The sequence below is a fragment of the Acomys russatus genome, chromosome 3 (genome assembly GCF_903995435.1).
Source record: "Acomys russatus chromosome 3, mAcoRus1.1, whole genome shotgun sequence".
Taxonomy (NCBI): domain Eukaryota; kingdom Metazoa; phylum Chordata; class Mammalia; order Rodentia; family Muridae; genus Acomys; species Acomys russatus.
This window is the reverse complement of record NC_067139.1, coordinates 72051472-72072391: the sequence shown is the minus strand read 5'-3', so window position 1 is coordinate 72072391 and position 20920 is coordinate 72051472. Positions and strand designations below refer to the sequence as shown.

The 20920-nt window shown below is 41.1% G+C and overlaps 1 protein-coding gene and 1 pseudogene across 2 annotated transcripts in view; both read right to left on the bottom strand.

Annotated features, from left to right (window-relative positions):
* The window catches only part of Vcl (vinculin), a 91097-nt gene that overhangs the window by 53867 nt on the left and 16310 nt on the right, over positions 1-20920 (bottom strand). For both annotated transcript variants that reach the window (XM_051142824.1, XM_051142819.1), the window contains exon 2: positions 7532-7602. In XM_051142824.1, coding sequence (XP_050998781.1) covers positions 7532-7602 — 71 coding nt within the window. The remainder of the gene's footprint in view (positions 1-7531; positions 7603-20920) is intronic.
* LOC127186478 (26S proteasome regulatory subunit 10B-like) lies at positions 345-1653 on the bottom strand (annotated as a pseudogene).

Sequence of the window (20920 nt, the reverse complement as noted above, 5' to 3'; positions counted from 1 at the left end):
AAACAAAAGGAGACCCTGCCTCAAGTCCTGAAAGTTAGCCTCCAAGCTCACACCCACACATATACCATATACAGACAAAAATAATAAATAAAAGAAAAAGAATTATTAAGTCAGTGAAATAAATACATCACAAATTACATCTGTTTTGGTTGGTTGGTTGGTTGGTTTTTCGAGACACGGTTTCTCTGTGTAGTCCTGGCTGTCCTGGACTCACTTTGTAGACCAGGCTGGCCTCAAACTCACAGAGATCTGCCTGCCTCTGCCTCCTGAGTGTTGGGATTAAAGGCATGCGCCACCACTGCCCGTCTTGTACTCTTCTTTCTTTCTTTCTTTCTTTTTTTTTTGAAACACTTAGGAAAAGAATAAATTGCTATCTTCTAAAAGTAGTGCACAACTTTAGTCCCTAAACTCAGGAGCCAGAAGCTGAATTTAAATTTAAAGCCAGCCTAGTTTACATAGTTACGTGCCAGTTCCTAGCCAGCCAGGGCTACACAGTAAGACCTTGTCTCTCAAAACAGAACAAGTTAGTACTGTCTGAAGGTGAGTAGTGAGTCCACTACCTTCTGGAAAGTCAGACTATAGAATGCACATACCCTTGGAAACCATGAAATCTGTAATAAGGAAAGTAATGAGGTGATATTGAGTGAGTCAGTTTATCAAAGATTAGTGTTTTTATCTATAAAATGGGTTTATTATTGGTGGTACCTACCTGCAATCTCAAGATCAGGGCTTTAGGCCAGTTTCAATATATCTAATCTTGCTTGTTCATTTGGTAAATCAATATGTATTTTTCTGTCTAATCTTCCTGGACGCAGCAAAGCAGGATCCGGCGTATCTGGTCTGTTTGTAGCCATGATCATTTTAACTCTATGCAGAGAGTATCAAATCCATCCATTTGATTTAGCAACTCCATTAAAGTTCTCCAAATCTCTCTGTCAGCTGATGTACCCTCAGAAAACCAACGCCCACCAACAGCATCTATTTCATCCATAAAATGATGCATGGCAGGTGGTCCCCAGCATAGTTCAACATTTCTCCAATCAAACGAGCACTTTCGCCAATGTACTTGTCTACAGTAGAACTGGATACGACCTTTAGGAAGTTGCAGTCCAGCTGGCTGGCAACAACAGCTCATGCCAAGAGTGTTTTCCCAGTGCCTGGTGGTCCATATAGCAAACAGCCTGGAATAATTCTGGATTTGTAAGAGGTAATTCTATTACCTCTCTTAATTCCTGAATCTGTTCTGTCAGCCCTCCAGTCTGACTTCCGGGATCCTCATGAGACGTGTTGTAAACCAACAGATCCACCTCTCTTGGCAAATACCTCAGTGTGGTCATGTCCAAAGCAATTCTCGCTCATAGCTTCAGCTTACTTTTATCAAGCTGCCTATGACAACGTGCGACCTAACTTGGTCCATTTTTTGCTTTAACAACGAATTTTTCTTCTGTTGACTGTTTAAGCACTTCACCCACAATCTGCCCAACACTCTGTAGTGCATTCAGATCACTGAGACTTCTCACAGTGCTTGGTAACTTCATCTAACTGTCCCCTGAGCTCCTTAAAACGGCCGTCAATCTCCCTGTGCTCCAGCAGCTTCCTGCGGGAGTCCTGAAGCGCCTTATCTCTAGGGTCTGCCATGATGAGAAGCCGCCGTTCATAGAGAGCTTATTTTAAATGGGCAGAATCTTAACATTGGCATTCTCAGAAATAAATGATGTGTTAGTTAAGGTTTCTATTGCAGTAACAAGACACCATGACCAAAAGCAAGTTGGGGAGGAAAGGGCCCATTTGGCTTGCACTTCCATATTGCTGTTCATCACTTAAGGAAGCCAGAACAGGAACTCAAACAGGGCAGGATCCTGAAGGCAGGAGCTAATGCAGAGGTCATGGAGGGGTGCTGCTTACTGGCTTGCTCCACATGGCTTGCTCAGCCTGCTTTCTTACAGAATCCAGGACCTCCAGCCCAAGGATGGCACTGCCCATCAAACACTAAGAAAATGCCTTACGGCTGGGTCTTATGGAGGCATTTACTCAACTAAGGTTCCTCTTCTCTGACGACTCAAGTTTGTGTGTCAAGTTGACACAAGAGTAGCCAGCATATGTGGTAATATATGTATATACATCCCAGTAATATATATGTGAGCTTCCTGGGTCCTCTGAGTTCTTTTCACTCTTTTAAATATTCTGTAGACAATGGAAATACAAGTAACAGACATCTAATATTTTGCTTGCTCATATTGGGTATATAAACTAGACCATATTTAGCCAATCAATCTATTTAGAACTCATCTGCAAATTAATAAATGACTCTGCTTACTACTGAAAAGACTCAGCTTCACAAAGTATTTTTAAAGAAGCCAGTCCCAAACAGCAGTACACAGCCATGTTGGATACAGCAAGTCCAAAGTGGAGCTATTTAAATCAGAGTGCTTGCTCTAGGTCAAAAATGCAGTGAAGCAGCTGGCAGACATGAATGATTAGCTCACAAAACTTGATCCTCAAGAAGAGACAAAAGTCTTCTTACACAGCAATGGAAAGGATCACAAAAGTCACAAGTTTAAAAACAAAACAAAACAAGCAAACAAAAGCACCCTGAAACATCAGAAGTACACAGTAGCCCCAGGCAATTTTTTAAAATGATTCTAAAAAAATAAAAATTAAAATCAATAATTCTATCCACTTTAACCAACAAGTGGATTTAAAAATAGAAATTACAAGACAGTTTTGTTTGGGTGCTCAAGAGTGAAAGAAAATAAAAGCTAAATATAAATGCTGGAATATAAAACAAAGCACTATTTTCCTTAGGCCAAAACGACCTGAATTAGATCTAACTATGTTTTAATCCCTTTATTATGTATTCTTTGTACAATAATATAAACTATGTTAAAATCTTACAGGTATGTGCCAAAGTTATGCTTAACTAATAGAGCTTAAGGATGAAAACAAGGTGATTCCTCGGGGAAACTGGCTGAATGAATGGAGCACAGCACACTCTCTCTCATAGCACTCTTAGAACACTGCTTTATTCAGCAGGCCTAGACATCCCAATGGTTCAAAAGCAATCCGAGCTGGCAAATCAACTGAAGCTTTGACAGTTACCAGCAGGCTGTTGAGAGGTAACACAGACACAGGACCGCAAGCAATGGCTGAGAACACTTGGGCACCAAGCAGCCTCAGACAGGGTCCAAGAGCCGCTTTGCTTACTGTTTCTGTTCCACTGCACAAATACAAAGGAGCTTCCCACTCGGGAGGCAGGGGCAGGTAGATCTCTGTGTGGGGCCAGCCTGATCTACATAACAAGTTCCAGGACAGCCAGGGGTACACAGTGAAACCCTGTCTGAGGGGGGGAAAAACTAAAAAAGAATGCGGTTCCACTGTATACTATACGTGGACATTTTTCTCCCAAGAAAAATTCAGACAATTCATCAGAAACATCTCTCAACTGAGAGGAATCAACCTCAACCAAGTCCACAGGGACAGAAAATGAAGCTGGCCAGTTTGACACACAACTTACTCTCCTTCATTTTAGCACTGGTACCAATTATCCATTAGAATCTGGCTATGGACCTTATTGAAAAAAACACTTTCCTGCTGTCATCCTGGGGCTCAAAAATTACAAAGCTGCTTTCCTTCCAGCTCCAAATTCCCTAGCCAGGCTCTCAAGGACCTTGCACCCTGGGCTGAAACTGCCTCACCAGGCTGTTTGCTGCCACGCCCCATTAGCAGTCCTCTCCTCATGGGCCACCATGACTTAGACCCAGCACTTACTCCATCCCTCCTTTACTACCCTCTCCTCCCTCAACTCTCCCAAGTCTCACACTGTACACGACACCTCCTTCTACAATTCACGCCTACACTGACATTCTTTTTATAAAACCCGTTCGTATCACAGCTCCTGATCTTGAAAGCTCTCAAAATATCTTCACTTTTTGTTTCTCTTTGATACACAGAAAAAGAAACCTGTAATCCAAGTAACTGCTCAGGAAGCTGAGGCAGAAGGATCTTGAATTTGAAGCCAGATGAGGTGCATGTGAGACTGTTGTTTGAAAAGAAAAACAAAAAGACAGCTCATATATATGACATATCTCACCATGCCCCATGTGTGTGTCTGGAACTATGTGCAATTCCCAGGCAAAATAGCTGTAACTCCACTCATTCCTCTTCCAGTAAGGTGGTGGTGGTAGTAATAATAATAATAATAATAATAATAATAATAATAATAACAACAACAACAACAACAACAATAACAACAACAGAAGCAAAATAGTATCTTGCACTTCAGTGAAACTATAAGAAGAAAACCAACAACAAAAACAGTAAGCAGGGAGGAGAGTGATATGCAACTAAATAATTTCTTTTCCTAATTACACTTGCTCCTACATCTTGGCTGGTTTCAATTTATTTTAATTTTTTTCCTTAATATTCTGCATCTGGGTGTTTTGTCTGAATGTATGTCTGTGTACTACATGCATGCACTGCCTGGTGCCTGTGGGGCAAGAAGAGGCTCTAATCCCTTGGACTGTAGTTACAGATGGTTGTGAGCTACCATGTGGGTGCTGGGAACCAAAGCCAGCTCCTTTCAAGAACAGCCACTATACACTACGTGCAGTAAACTTCAAACCCCTACCCAGATCTAGCCAATGGACAGAATATTCTCCACAGTTGAGTGGAGAGTGGGGTGTGACTTTCCCACGAACTCTGGTGCCCCATATTTGACCACATCCCCTGGATGGGGAGACCTGGTGGCACTCAGGGGAAGGATAGCAGGCTACCAAGACGAGACTTGATACCCTATGAGCATATACAGGGGGAGGAGGTCCCCCTCAGTCACAGTCAGAAGGGAGGGGAATAAGGGGAAAATGGGAAGGAGGGAGGAATGGGAGAATACAAGGGATGGGATAACCATTGAGATGTAATAAGAATAAATTAATAAAATAAAATTTAAAAATTAAAAAAAAAAAAAGAACAGCCACTATTGTGGTTAATGTAAAGGTCTGGCCTATTAAAGGCTTATTATTAGGCTTAATTACTGCAGTGGTATTTTCTAACCCGCTATCAATCAATAAAGACACAGGCATCTGTTATATTTTAAAATAGCCTTGGTTCACCCAGGGAAGGACAGGCATTAATCCCCTAAACTACCTCCCACATCTCTCTGCCCCCATCCCACGCCATCAGCTTCTAATAATTTCTACAGAGTTACCTTCCATCCATAATCCCAAATACTTGCTAAGGTTCTTCATCTGGGCCAAATCCTCCAACCACACCAGCCACATGCTTCTCTTCCACCTAAGCCATGGCTGTGGTCTCCTTTCTTCTCCTCTTCCTCTCTCCTCCCTCTCCCAAGATCCTCTTCCAGTCTCTGACTGCTTCCCTTCCCAAGATCCTCTTTGTCTATCCTAAGCCTGCAAACCTTAGCTACACCTGTCCCATTGCCTGCCCAGGTGTAGCAGCTTTTTATTGGTCAAATAAGAATAAGTTTTTAGGCAAGATTACAAACATTTGGGGTATGTGAGTCTGCTCACTTGGGCAGCAACCAGACCAACCCTCAACAAGCCACTGCTTTTACCTGGTAAGCCATCTCTTCAACCCCCAATATTTTTTAAAGTATTGATAAATTTTGTAGTTTATTACTATTATTAAGCTACTTATAATACCCTTCACAGGAGATTTTTCACTAAATACTGGTAAGAACTGCTATTCTATGTAGTAATGAGCATGCTAGACAAATAGAAGGCGATAAATAATTAACCAATGAGTGTGTCCAGGCCATTAATCAATCAATTACATATAAATATTAATTAATGCTCAGCTGGCTGATGAAGATTGATGAAAATAAAAATGTAAAAAGAGAATGAAAGAACTGTCATGCCTGCAGACAATCTAAAGGACAAATCACTTCTCAAGAAGTGAGTCTAATATTTTAATAGCACATCATGGCTACTGCTCTCCTAAAGTTTATGAGGATCAAGATAGCTCCTATGGCAACTGTCAAGCAGTGTAGCTATGATTCAAGTCTTGGGGAAACTTAGTGAATTGTGAACTCATTTTCCAGTGCAGCCAGAGACCAGATCACTTGTTCCATGCACAAAAAAGAAAGCCTTCCTGTATCATGCAAAGCTTGCTTTGTATTAAAATACAGAACTCACCATATAGACCAGGCTGGCCCCAAACTTAGAAATATCTACCTGCCTCTGCCTCCTGGTGCTCAGATTAAAGTTTGCCACTATATCCAGAAAGTCTCTCAGTGGTGATTACAATTTAAACTCAGGTTGAATATTCCAAATCTAAAATGTTTGACACCAGAAATTGTTCTGATTTTAAGCGGTTTTTTGGAGGGAGGGATCTTTTTTTTTTTTACTAGAAATTTTCAACCTGTGTGTCACTTTTGATTAGTATCAAGCCCACTTTTCAATATTCCCTGAATAACCAGTCAGACAAGTCAGCCTGTGATTTGATTTTGAGACCGACCCCAAATCCTAAAATGGCGTTATCTTTCCTTGAAAGCTCTTAAAATATATACAAGATGGTTCAAGTATGAACCTCCCCAGAGGCCAAGAATCTTCTATGTTCTGTAGACTTGGCTCCTTACATTCTAGAAAGTGAACCGGACAGTAAATTTCTACACCGTATTTCCTTCCTTGTGCTGCCTGAGAAGCAGTCACTACTGAGATCCGTGACCGCAGACTTCAGAGGAAGCGTAGGTCAGTAATGCCCTGGAAACATCCAAACATCAACCAAATAACCCCAAAGAATGTCCTACTCAACAGTTCCAAGGATGTAATTAATTGCTTCCATCTGTTTCCCTCTGTCCCTTTCCTTCAAAACCAAGCCATCTATTTTCTGCTTCCTTACACCCTAAAGAAAAGCAAGAGAAAGATAACTACTGTGTTTCAAATTGTGGAGCATTTACTTGCCTCCAGAGCTGACAAGCATGCTCATCTTGTTTGGGCTTTAAGCTACAGTAAATGTTCAGTGTAGTTAATGAAGTGATACACTTTTAAACAAACTGCTCAGTTCACTGTACCACACTGGGTTTCCTGTGTTCCAATGGAGACCAAGGTTTTAGCTTCATGGTACAATACAGGTTCAAACCTCTGGGCTTCAGGATCTGATTAACCTTACGTGAGTAACTGTTTCTCTGAGGTATACACAGTGATGACTTTTTAATTCTATTACTCCTTCCATATTTATTGGCTCAGATGTTCCGCATCAAATAGATCAAATAGGGCTATGAAGCTAGTCTGAAATAAAGTTTATACAAGAACAGGAAAAAAGCTTATTTTTCATTTCTAATTGGCTACCCTAGTTACCACCAAGAGTCATCTATGGAAAACAAACAAACAAACAAACAGAGGGATTCTCTTTTGGGGGGATTTATTTTATTTTTGACCTCCACATATTCATGAATGCATATGTGCACACACGCGCGCGCGTGCACACACACACACACCAAAAGTAGTTCTTGGAATTAATTTACCTTGTCCTTCTAACAAGATTCCATTTAGTAACAAATTGTTTAGTTACTCACTTAATAAATGCTGGTGGCATATCTCTCTTCAAAATCTGGTCCTCAGTGGTCTGTACAGTCTCTTTCCCGACCTACAAGAGGAAGGCATGAGTCAAACATAAATTCTCAGACTATTATCCTTTACTTAAGCATGTTTGAAACATATTTAAGCCTGGATTACACAGAGTACAACTCAGAACAGGAGCAACAATCAAAAACTCTCCATAATCTAGTTTCAAAAGAAAATTTTTGGATTTTGAATTATTAAGATCACTCAAGCCAGGCATGGTGGTATTGTCGCCCCAATACTTAGGAGAGAGAAGCAGGGGGTCAGGAGTTCAGGGTCATCCTTACCTACGCAGTAAGGTGGAGCCCAGCCTAGGAGGCGTGAGAACTTGCCTCAAAGGGAGGAAAAAAGAATTGTTCCCATAACATATTTTCACAATATAATTAGAAAACAACGTGAAGTCACAACACAGTGCTGTTATCATTTCTCCAGAGTGAAGGCATCATTGAGAATAATGATAAAACAGAAAACCTGTTGAAAATACAGATGCAGCCAGGCCTGGTGGCATACGCCTTTAATCTTTTAATCCCAGCACTTGGGAGGCAGAGGCGGGCAGTTCTCTGTGAGTTCTCTGGCCTACAAAGAGAGTCCAGGCCAACCAAGGCTACACAGAGAAACCCTGTCTCGAAAAAACAAAAAACACAAACAAAAAGAAAGAAAGAAAATACAGATGCATATGCTATACTGAAAAAAATCTCTATATGGTCACACAAAGGATACAACTTAAGCAGACTAAAATGAATATACAAAATAGGATACACAAAATATAAATGTTGGGGGGGGGAGAGACTGAAAGAAATATCTGATGAAATTCTGACTCTGATACTAGAAATCAAACAATAAAACACGCAACTTTAGTAGTAGCACACATAGATACACATATATATGTAAACCTGAAAGTAACATGCTTCTCTATAATTACAGAACAACTTAAAAAGAAATAATATACACTTTTGAATGCCAACAACATAATAGACCATAACACACTCTGCAAGTAGCAATATAAACTTGCACATTCTCTTTGGAAAGGCACTTGCTTCTGTCTGTTATGAAACATAAAAAGTGTCACAACTAAAAATTCCAAACTGAGAGACTAGACCTTTCATGTTCTATCACCAAACATGATCACCACTATGTTATCCATAACAGTCAAAGTACTTTTAAAATAACTTACCTAACAAAAACAGTTAAGCAAATTAAGACTCGTTTTTAGTTCAAGCAAAGCCAATATGGTTATAAAGACTCAGTGCTGTGGGAAAATGTTTCTGACCTTATATTTCACTTAAAGAACTATAGCTAGAGGTGATAGCTCAAACCTACAATCTCAACAGTCAGTAAGCAAAAGCAGCAGGGTGACAAGCATACAATCTGGGGTACATAGTGAGCTCCACGCCAGTCTAAAATCACAAAACCAGTCTGGAGCTATAGCTCAGTGTTACAGTAGCCTGACACATAGAAGGCCTTCAATTCAATTCCCAGCTCAGAAAAAAAAATTAATAATTTATAAAATATACTTTTTGGATATGCCAGGTATGCTGGCTCACACGTATGACTTCAGCATTTAGGAGTCTGAGACTCAGCATAGATTTAAAACCAACCTGGGCTACACACTGAGCTCTAGGAAAGCTCTAGGAAAGTTTCAGAGTGAAACTTTATCTAAAAAACCAAAAACACATGATGCATAAAAACAAAAATAGAACTAGAGAGATAGATAGCTTAGTTGGCACTTGCCATGAACACACGAGAACCAGAGTCTGAGTCCTAGAACCCATGTGAACAGACCAGGCACAGGCTGGCAATCCTAGAGCTGGGAAGGGAGGCAAGCCACTAGTCTAGACCAACTGGCAACTTCCAACCCCAGTGAAAGATCCTGTATCAAAAAATAAAGTGGACAGCTCCGTGAGAACACCACCTAACGTGACCTCTGGCCTCCACATGCACACGCACCTGCAGGTACATGAACCTGCGTGCACACACATCACACATAATAACTAATCACAAAAAAGTCAAAATATTAAGTCATACTAACTAGATTACATAAATACCTGTATGTGTATTATACCTCAAATTATATACTTCCTTATTCTCTTCAAAAATAACTCCTGTGCAAAGGTTAGATGTCCGTTATTATCACACTGCATCCTAATTATCAAATATGACAAAGAGGTAGACTACCTTAGCAAAAGCTTGAGAAACAACTGCAAGAGGTGACACTGTGAGCAGTGAGACTCACCCACTGTGTCAGCATAAATCTCTTTATGTAGGCCCAGACACAAACCACTTCACAGCAAAGAAACGGAACCTGTCTTAAGCCCGGGTTAGGGAGCATGTGAACCCTACTTAGCCATTTAACTTCTGATTTGGGTTTAAAGAAAAAAGTGAGCAATAAAATCCCTAAATGCACAATAAGCCAGCTAAAGAAAAAGCTACAATAAACTATTCTTAGTGAATACAAGCCATGCATAAATTACTAAAGACAGGGCTTTTTCTATCGAGTTAATAGCTCAGAAAGAGCAACAGTGCTGTATAAGAGCCAGGGCTTCCACAGACAATAGACTGTCTGTAGCATAATAAAAGCCTTTCAAATCAGCAGCCACTTTAAGAGTTTCTCAGATAAAATATGACAGAATATTTCCAGATGTATTGTTCGCTATGTTTGCCAGCTGAAACCAGCCATTCACAAAGCTGTGGGCCATGATTTCATGAAGTAAAGGACGAAGTTCAGGCATGAAGTCACTGGTTCCACTAAGTATAATGGACTTAAAGGAATATTCACAGTTAAGGCTCATGGAGATTCTTTTAAGGTGCACATAGGGAACAGGGAGATGGAGAAAGAGAAAACAAAGGAGGAAGGAGAAAAGGGTGTGCCCCTCTTCAATCTCCTCTGGGAAAGTGAGGGTTAGCGTCAGGGTCACAGAACCACATGGCAGACTCTGCTCCAGGTGCTAAAGATGAACTCTACTACATTCTAGTCAGGTTAGACAGAGAGTCACAAGGACACAAAAGGAGCTGGAGATGTGGATGAGGATGGGGATGTAGATTGCTTGCCTAACATGCGGGAACCTTGGGTTGATCCTTAGCACTGCATAACCCAGGAGTGGTGGTACACTCAGGAGGCAGAAGCATGGTACGCAGATACACACACACACACACACACACACGCACGCACGCACGCACGCACGCAAAACACTCATATACAAAATAAATTTTTTTTAAAAAGTAAAAATAGACAAAACAGTTTGTTCTAAAATAATATTAGAGCTGAAACTTTGAAGCCAAGGAGAAAACTCTGAACCTGCAGATCTGGGCCTAGTTTGCCATGATACTCAGGAGACCACAGCAGGAAGACGGCAAGTTCTGGACCACTTTGAATAATAACCTAGTAAGACCCTGTGTCGAAAGCATAACCCCATTCTTTCTATAAACTATTGCAGACTCCCATCAGTTAAGACAGTAGCTGGTTATCTAGTGCCCTTCTTGTTTGCTTTGTTGTATTTTCATTTATAAAACATGAGTACTAGCCGGGCGAGGTAGCACATATCTTTTCCCAGCACTCAAGGAGGCAGAGGCACGTGGATCGCTGTGAGTTCAAAGCCAGGCTGGTCTACAAAGTGAGTCCAGGACAGTTAAGGCGACACAGAGAAAATTAGTCGGGGGGGGGGGGGGGGGGGGGGGGGGGGGACGGGACACATGAGTACTATAGAAACTATCTCTGTCTCCATGGTCATAGGGAGACTGAAGGAAATGTCTTTCCTGACATCTCTTGCTTAGTGGCTTCAAAACCCAAAGTTCTGTCTTTGGTTTGCCTAGAAAGGCTTTATCAATTGTTCACCAATCAGGAGCTATCATTATGGTCCATTACACCCTTAGAAACTGGCTTCTTTGGACACCTGGACTGTATGATACTTATGTAACGGAACGCTGAACTGTCAGAAGCACAACAGAGGATGAAAGCCCTTCAACAGACCTGCAGGCCTATCTGTCCTTTCTAGACCATTTCCTTAGCCTGTCCTTCCAATTCAGCAAAACAGGTACACAAACACACCTGACTGAGCCCTTTCCTGTGCTCATCTTTCTGGCTGATCTATGTGATCCTTTTGTTCTCTGCCTACCACGCTAAGTTCCAGGTCCAGCTCTGTCTCTTGTGAAGGGGTCATTTGGTAAAGGCATAAAGAAACGATGAGGTCACAGAAAGAGTCGGGAGACAAGCTCCATTTTAGAAGATTAATGTTCAGTGTTACAAGTTCAACTTTAGGAAATTTATTATTCCCAATAGGTCAGTAATGTGCCTCACACCTGTGCAGCACTATGTCACCAAAACACCTGGCCTGTTAAGCCCTTTAAAGGCTGATACATGATAGAATTTTGTGCCTCATTTGTTGTTCCAGATTAGCTAATAAACAGCTGTGACCTCAGATAAGTTATTTAATTACTTTTCCTTTAATTGCTTCTTCCATCACTGTGACCTAAGTGCCTTAAGGGCAGAAAAATATCTCAGTGATTAAGAGCACTGTCTGCTCATCCAAAAGACCAAAGTTCACATTCTAATCATCTTTGTCAACAATTTCACAACCACCCATGACTCTAACTCCAGAAGATCCAATTCCTTCTTCTGGCATCTGGCACACACACACACATCATCATCATCATCATCATCACAACAACAACAACAACAAATAGCTTTTAATTTTTAGCAAGAGGGGCTGCAGAGATGGCTCAGAGGTTAAGACTGCGCTTCCAGAGGTCCTGAGTTCAATTCCCAGCAACCACATGGTGGCTCACAGCCATCTATAATGTGATCTGATGCCCTCTTCCAGCATGCAGGTGTACATGGAGACAGAGCACTGTATACATAATAAATAAATAAATATATTTAAAATGGAGCAAGAAATTTTATAAATTTTTATTCACTCTTAATTTATTAATAACAGAAAATATCGAAGTGAATGAATTATTTTGGACTACAATGTAATTAACAAAATATTTCATGATAAATTAGAGCAATATTATTATAATTCTTACATATAAAAGCAAATACACAAAAATTCGCTACAGAAAAAAAAGTTTCAAGATCTTGAGAGATAGCTCAAGTATAAATTTGCTGTTCTTCAGCCGGGCATGGTGGCACGCGCCTTTAATCCCAGCACTCGGGAGGCAGAGGCAGGCAGATCACTGTGAGTTTGAGGCCAGCCTGGTCTACAGAGTGAGTCTAGGACAGCCAGGGCTACACAGAGAAACCCTGTCTCGGAAAAACAACAACAACAACAACAAAAATTTGCTGTTCTTCCAGAGGACCTGAGTTCAATCCCCAGCATGCATGTCTGGCAGCTCACAACCACTTGTAACTCCAGATCTAGGGCTTCCAACACCCGTGACCAGCACACCTGCACTTGTGTGCACTTAAAACCACACACAGACAAAAACATACTATTGAAAATAATCTTTAAAATTTAAATGCAGAGAAAATACTAACAAATGGTTCTTAATTGCATACAGTTCCCAGCAAGTTGTCTGGTCACTATTTTAAATCAGAATTATCTAACTTTATAGTAAGTACTCACTATCACCTCCAAATTTCAACTCTATTGCTCTGTAGTATCTAGATTTATTCACTGCTGGCCATTGCTCTTAAGACCTAATTTATATTCAATCCAATAATCAAACGTTTCCTGCCAACAATGTGTCACCTAGGTGGTAGGAAGAGAAAAAGAAGCAACCCATCCTTGACCATATAAACTGAAATACTGCAAGTGACTGAGAAACAGGCCTTGAGGAGGCTTCAGGGGACTTGGCAAGAAGCCATGTTTCTTCTGAAGACTCTCACTTTGTTTTGTAGTTAATTTAAATATCTTTTGTTCGATATGTAACTTTCAGATCAGAAATTCTACATAAGAAGGCTTTTGTCTTCTGCTATTGTTATTATGACTCTTTTCATCACATCCTATTCAAGTGCAGAAATGTAGAATGATTGGTTTCTTTCCAGGGAAAAGGGGATGAGGGTGGGTGGTGTGGAACTAGCCAAGTCACTACCTAGACTAAAAAATATGTTAATAGATGTCTCCCTTAGCTACACTAAATGTAAGAAGATGGAGAGGATTTGTATTACCAATTTGTACAGCATAAATGGTAACTATAGGGCTTTACGAAAGGTGGCAGGCACGGTATGGGTGCTGTATCCCTCAGAATCTTTAAGGAGGCAGGAGGACTGTGAGACAGGAATCCAGCCTGTACTATACAGGAAGACCATATTTAGGCAATATGTTCTCTTTCTTTCTGTCTTTCTGTCTGTCAATACAAAGTCTCACTATGTCACTCTGGCTGACCTAGACCTCACTTACATAGATTAGGGTGGCCTAGAGACCAGGGTGACTGTGATATCACAAAGATCCCCCAGCCTCTATGTTTGTGGGACAAACGATGTGCACCGTCATACTCAGCTAAACAATAGGATCTCCCCCCCCCCCCCCCCCCCCGCCCTAGTTTTTCAAGACAGGGTTTCTTTGTGCAACAGTCCTGGCTATCCTGGACTTGATTTGTATACCACAGCAATCCACCTGACTTGGGCATAAGCTACTACTTTAGCTAACATCAGCCTTTTTTGAGACAGGGTTTCTCGGTGTATCCCTGGCTATCCTGGAGCTCACTCTGTAGACCATGTTGGTCTCAAACCCACAGATTATTGCAGGAATTAAAGGCATGAGCCACCACTGCCTGGCAATAACATCAGTCTTTATTGGCACTGTTAGCCTGAGCAACCCATTACACAGAAAAGTCATTGTGATGTACACATGTGCCCAATGCCAGTCGCAGGACGGTCGAAAATAATGCGTGTGACCTACGATCAGCACTGTTCTTCTACAATGAAGACATATTTGCATTTCATTCACTGATAACCTTTGTCTATCATTCATAACTGGCCAGCCCATCCGGGGCTTAAAAGTCTTACATCCAGAAAAACTAGGACTCTAGTCCACTCTCTTTCCAACTTAGTCATTCATTGAATCAAGCACTTCCTAGATGGTAAGACTGTGTACATCACCACAGGAAACAAGTTAAGTGAATCCACCCATATCCTCCTTAGACAAGACAAATGCTTAAGCAAAACTGTGTGCTCGACTAGGGTCACATGCAGGTTTCCATGACTTATTAAAATGGTACAAAGAAAAAGGAGCTCTATGAAGGCCAACTGAACATTCTCCAGGAGAAATAGAATGTGAAGTGAAGGAAAAACTATGTTAAAAAGAGGACTTTCCAGTCACTGGGGTATCATACATGAAAGCACGGCCAGGTTAGAAAGCCCAGATCTATGTGGCAGGAACACGGAATGCTGGGGAGAGAAGAAATGTGGAAGGGTTAGGAAAGTATAGACGGAGCCATATCATAAAAAGCTCAGTGTGTGATACTATGGGCTGAAATAGCAGCTAAGCAATGGGAAATTAATAGGTTCAGTAAAGGACACTGTTAGGTTTGACTTCAAACACGAAAGGTGAGGGTGAGAGGAGCGCACCTGGGAAGTTCTCCAACAAATAAGTTACTTAACATGCAATATGCCTAGTATTACACTGGTGAAGAAAACACACATGGCCGCAGATCTCAGGAACCTAGTCTTGGTGAAAGATGACAGACAAACTTAATCAGCAGCAGTATGGATGGAGAGAAGACCGCAGATGAAAAGATGTGTCCCCGGAACATTCACTCCATGTGCAGGATGGAAAAGAAATCTAGGATGAATTTCTTGCTCCAGGATCAAGGGTCCAAGTCAACAGGAACAGAGAAAACGCCAGAGCTTGGCTGCTTAACGAGCAATTCACTTACCTAGGCTGGGGAAAAGGTTTAAAAGTAACAGTGAGGGGCATGGCCAATAAATGAAGTCAAAACCCAACAATACTAGCAGATTACACTTGCTTAAAGACTAGGTTAGTAAGGATAGGTGTGGTGACTCATACCTGTAATCCCAGAACTCAAAAAGCCAAAGCAGGAAAACTGCTGAATGTCCAAGGCTAGTCTGAGTCTCAGAGTTAAGATTCAGTTTCAAAAAAAAAAATTTTTTTTTTAAGCCCCCATGGGAAGGAGGGGAGGGAAGCAATATTCTGATTCATCCATCTATCCTACTATGAAATGCCCACCAGAGTATGAAACAATGAGGAAATTTTCACATTAACAAGTAATTCAAATCTGTAGGCTTCCTTGAAAATTAGGAAAACCTGACTATGTTATGTTGTATTTCCACATGACAATAAACTAGAGGTGTACTAACTTGTTAGGGCCTACACTGTTTTAAATTTACCACAGTCCTCATAACTCCTTAGTGTCCTATAGCTGTCCCAATCCACTCACTAACCACTTGGCTGTGCATGATCCCTAACTTTATCAAACAAGATTTCATTTTAATCAGTATAGTGCATTAGGCTAGCTCCCTAATAGCATGGGCTTTAGTCAAAATTTCTATTGCACTAATGATGAAGCATTCTATTGTCTCCCAATTATGTATGTATCTACACAGGAAAAAAATTTGGATAGAGAAAGGCACATCATGGAAACCAGAATGGCAGATGACTTTTATTTTCTTGTTCATCCTTTTCTGTACATTCTAGATTGGGGTGGGGGCGGATGAGTATGTATTGCCTTTAAAATCAGGAAAGTCCAGTGCTATCCAGGCATGATGGCACATGCCTATAATCTCAGCACCTGGGAGGATAGGACATGAGGACTGTAAGTGGAAGGCCAGCCTGGCATACACAGAGAGTTCAAGGCTACACAGAGAGCTTGAGGCTAGCGCGGCACACACAGTGATACTTTGTCTTTAAAAAAAGAAAGAAAGAAAGAACGAAGGAAAGAAAAGAAATCCATACTTTATCAACAATACCTTTGGTACAAAACAATTTATAAAATATGAGGAACTACTAGTGCTGAAAGTTTCCACTTTGAACAAGTTTCAATAAACTAACGTGTATGTACACAAAGAACACACTCATGTGAGCCCAACAGCAGAGGAATCATGTTAATGGCGAGTTCTAATGTCAAACAAGCTCATCCAACACCTCAGTTTCCTGGAGCTCAAGTTCAGCTGCCTTGGCAGCAGCTGTTCGCTCTGACCCAACAACTGAGACTGAGTGCACTAGTTCAGGCTGGATACACGTTAGCAGAACAGCCTGGGTCACTAGAACCCTGCCTAAGAAGACACTGTCAACAGGCTCCAGAGGGCAGAGACTTCCTTCCACGTGCAAACACTTCATCCTCTCTCTCGACTCACAATTCTCCCACAGGCTTTACAACCACTTACAGCTGCCTTCTGGAGGCCACCAAATAAATTAACAGGAAAGCAGACCACAAGTGCAAGCTAGTATCTTCCTCACCACCCACTTTCTTGCCAATTCCCTCAAAGAAACAGAAGCTAGGCCCCTTCTACTTCACGGATTGGGAATTGTGAGGCGAAAAAGGATATAGCAGTCTATTCCAGATCTTAGGAATGAAGTTCTGGGACTGGAACTGGAGCTTGGTGGTGGAGGACATGCCTAACGCGCCCAAGGCTGCACATTCAATTCCCAGAAGAAAAGAAGGGACCGGATGAGGGAACGAGGGGAGGGGAGGGGAGGGGAGGGGAGGGGGTTTGGTTTCTGGTATTAAAAAGATTACTTAAAGGGAAACTCCACAGCATCTCCAATGGTTATAATTAAGTAATCATCGAATACTCCTAAGTACTGATGAGGAAGGAAAGATCTTTGAATGACCTGAGTGCTATCTTTAATATATGTTTCAAGTAGAGTGCAAATTCCTTAGGGAAGTTGTGACTTCAGGTCTAAGAATGGCTTTTCCCTCACAGCCATGACACAGTGACTCATATAAAGTAAGAGCTCAGAAAAGAACCGCTCACTGAAACAGGGAAAATAACTAAAGCAAGTAGCCAAGCCTGTTAGTATTTAATTCTACTAACTTCATATCTGCCCACACTTACTCTTTAATTCCTCTACTCCTCCTAACTTATATACAACTAAGAAAACCTTTCTTTTACTTTCATTTCTTCTTCAATATAGCTAGAAACTCTATAACTGTATTAAGATGAGCAGCTAGGATCCCATATGCCACTAAAAAAATATGAGAATAGAAAAGCTAAATAGTACTGGAAGAAATTTGTTAGACATCACCACCTGTTGTGTCTTACGCATGACTAAGGACAGGAAGTATTTATTATGTGTGAGTGTGGCGTCAGGGCCTGATGCCTTAAATTAGCCCAGAAGCCCCACCAAAATCCACAGTCTCCATCTCCCTCACTGCTGCCCTCTAATAAAACCTACTTTTCTCAAAAGATTCTTCCATAAAAATTTAAAACGTGGGGGTCTTTTTCTGCTTTAACAGCTAGAATCACAAACACATTTTTCCTTAATAGTTCTATTTCACAAAAAATGCAGGATTTAAATGACAGTGTAGCCTTTGTAGATAAGCCTAGACCTGTCGCTACCACCAAAACATCTTTCCATTTGTAGGTGAATTTTGAAACAATCTATTTCCATGTTAGAAAGGCTTTGTCCTACTCCCATCTGGAAGGTACTGTGGGGTGCAGAAGAATCTGGCTTTGGAGTGAGGCAGTTGAGCCTCACTTTGCTGTGTTTTCTCGTTCTTTGTCTTGGGCTTGTCCTTAAGCCTCAGTCTCTGTATCAATAAAGGGAAAAGTAAACTCTCTCTGGGGGTAAGTGAGGTAAAGCACATATAAATTACCAGGAATATAGGCCTGTGGGTAACAGATGCCACTGTTTAGTCCCTGTGTCTTTCTCTCCACCCTTAAAGTACTCATTGGTGACTTCAGGATTTTTTTTCCTTAAAAGTGTGTGTGTGTGTGTGTGTGTGTGTGTGTGTGTGTGTGTGTACTGGCTATGTTGGTAAGGCTAGCAATCATATTTGTGGCTATTGTTCTGCCCCGACCTCTTTACTGCCAGGGTTACAAGACATGCACAAAAATATAAATAAATAAAACTGTCAGGCAGTGGTGGCGCATGTCTTTAGTCCCAGTACCTGGGAAGCAGAGAGAGGTGGATCCCTGAGGTCAAGTCCAGCCTGGTCTACAGAGCAAGTTCTAGGATGGCCAGGACTCACAGAGAAACCTTGTCTTGGAAAAAAAAACAAATAAACAAATAAATAAACAAACAAATAAATTTAATATAGCATGTGCTTTAAGTCAGAACAACTTATTACTTCATTAAATCCTTATAACAGCTATAGAAGGTACCACATATTTTCTCCCTTTTTTAGGGGATTAATTGATTTACCTAAAGAGTTATTCAGAGTGCGGTGTTCATTTATACAGATCCACGCTCTAATCCTAACTGGAAGAAACCCCAGGAGAAGAGAAGCTGCTCTCTGTTATTATCTCTCTTTAAATAACTAAGTGGCGTTCGATAGTGTGCCTGAATTTATTTTTCATGATCCTATAGTCCTATAAAAATCTATGGCATGGCAAGAACAGGAAAACTTAAAGATAATGATGAGTAAATAGGAGGTAGGATCCAGATACAGGCTAACTAGTAGACAATGTCCTGGTTTCTTTCCTGTCAGCTGCACGGTTTCCATAGGCAAGATCAGTCAGGCTCATCTGGGCTTGGTCCCCTGAACTGTTACTCACCTAGGAAATATCAACTGAATAGAGGATAAGGGTCCCTGGGATCCACATAAAAGCTGGTAGCAGCAGCATATGTCTTGGAGAGAGAGAGAGAGAGAGAGAGAGAGAGAGAGAGAGAGAGAGAGAGAGAGAGATGAACCAGGACTAAACTACAATGTAGACATTTTTTTTCCCCTTTTAATTAATTACTGGTGCCAAAATCTGAAATAGTAACCCAGTGGCAAAAGTCTATAAATGTCTTTATTAATGCTAAGAGCCATTCCACTTGCTAATTGCAGATTATTCAGAGTCCTTTTACAATATAATAATTGAATTCAGCTCCAGGCCATAATAAACACTCTGACCCATTAAATCGGGGCCAAAAGCAACATTTCACTATTTCTTTGTTAGTGGACAAACAGTACTCAAGCCTCAATTTCTCATAAACAGCCAGAGCTCAAAATTTTACTCTATAAAATATGGGAATCAAATAACAAGGCTGCTAATTAAAGTGCCCAGAAAAGAGACTTTCAGGATATCTACACTAAATAAACAACTAAATAAAGCTGCACCTTTAAAGCTTTCCTCTGTGTTTTATTTTGTTTAACTGGGGGGGGGGGGGCACAGGGGGGGGGCTCCAAAAGACAGCTTTGAGGAGTAGAACTGCTTTCTCCTTCCACCTTAATGCAGGAATTGAACTGATATCATCAGGCTTGTACAACAAAAACTTTTACCCACTGAGCCATCTTACCCACCCTCTTCTAGATATTTTTTTCCCAACAAATGTAAACACAATTCAGTGTAACTCCAAACAGGCTGAGCACAGACTTGGTTGTAAACATGTTGAAAAGTGAAATAAGAGAACAGCGCTGTACCTCCAGACCAAACTAGCCAAGATGTACTGACAGAAAAAAGCTACAAGCCACCCCCAGCAACTTGCGTTTTGTGACTTCTACAGACTAATTCATCCTCACTCCTCATATGACGTTAACATAGCACTGAGCTAGCCAAGAGGAAGACTTGTAGTAATATTAAGCTTGTTTCCTTTGCTTGCAGTAAAAATGTCAATACCACAATCTAGATATCGAACATTTGTCAGAGATAACTGAACCATTAGGATGGTCCAACCCTACTATCTTGCATGACTATTCCCTGCTGGGGAAAATGAAGACTGAATTAGGAATAAATGAGAGAATTAGCAGTCCATTAGTTTACTGTTTAAAAGAGAGACGACTCTGCCACTAAGTGCTCTCTGGCTGCTCTTTCAGGACCCAGATTCATTACCCAACACCCACTGGGTGGCTCACAACCATCTGAAACTCCATGCAGCTCCAGGGGATCCGACATCTCCTCTGGCCTTCTCCGACACAGTGCAAGCATAGAATACACAGACATATATACAAAGTCTCATTGCAGTCTAGACTTCACAAAGGAGCCACAAGGTAAAGCAGCACTGTTCTGATGTTGGCTACTCCTCTGCCAACTGTTCATTATGTCTAGGAATGTGTTTTTTTGTTCTTAAAATGAGGCCATTGCATTAGAACCTCTCTGAGTCTATTTACAAGTCTTTAAACCTACTTTGTGGTTGGACATGGGTTTTTGGTGGTGGTGGTGGTGGTTGTTTTTGGGGTGGGGGGTATGTGTTTGCTTGTTTGTTTAGGATGACAGTAAATATTTTAAACTTTGTGAGCCATATGATCTCTGTCACAGTTTTTCAACTGTCATTTTTAAGTGTGAAGGCAGCCAGACA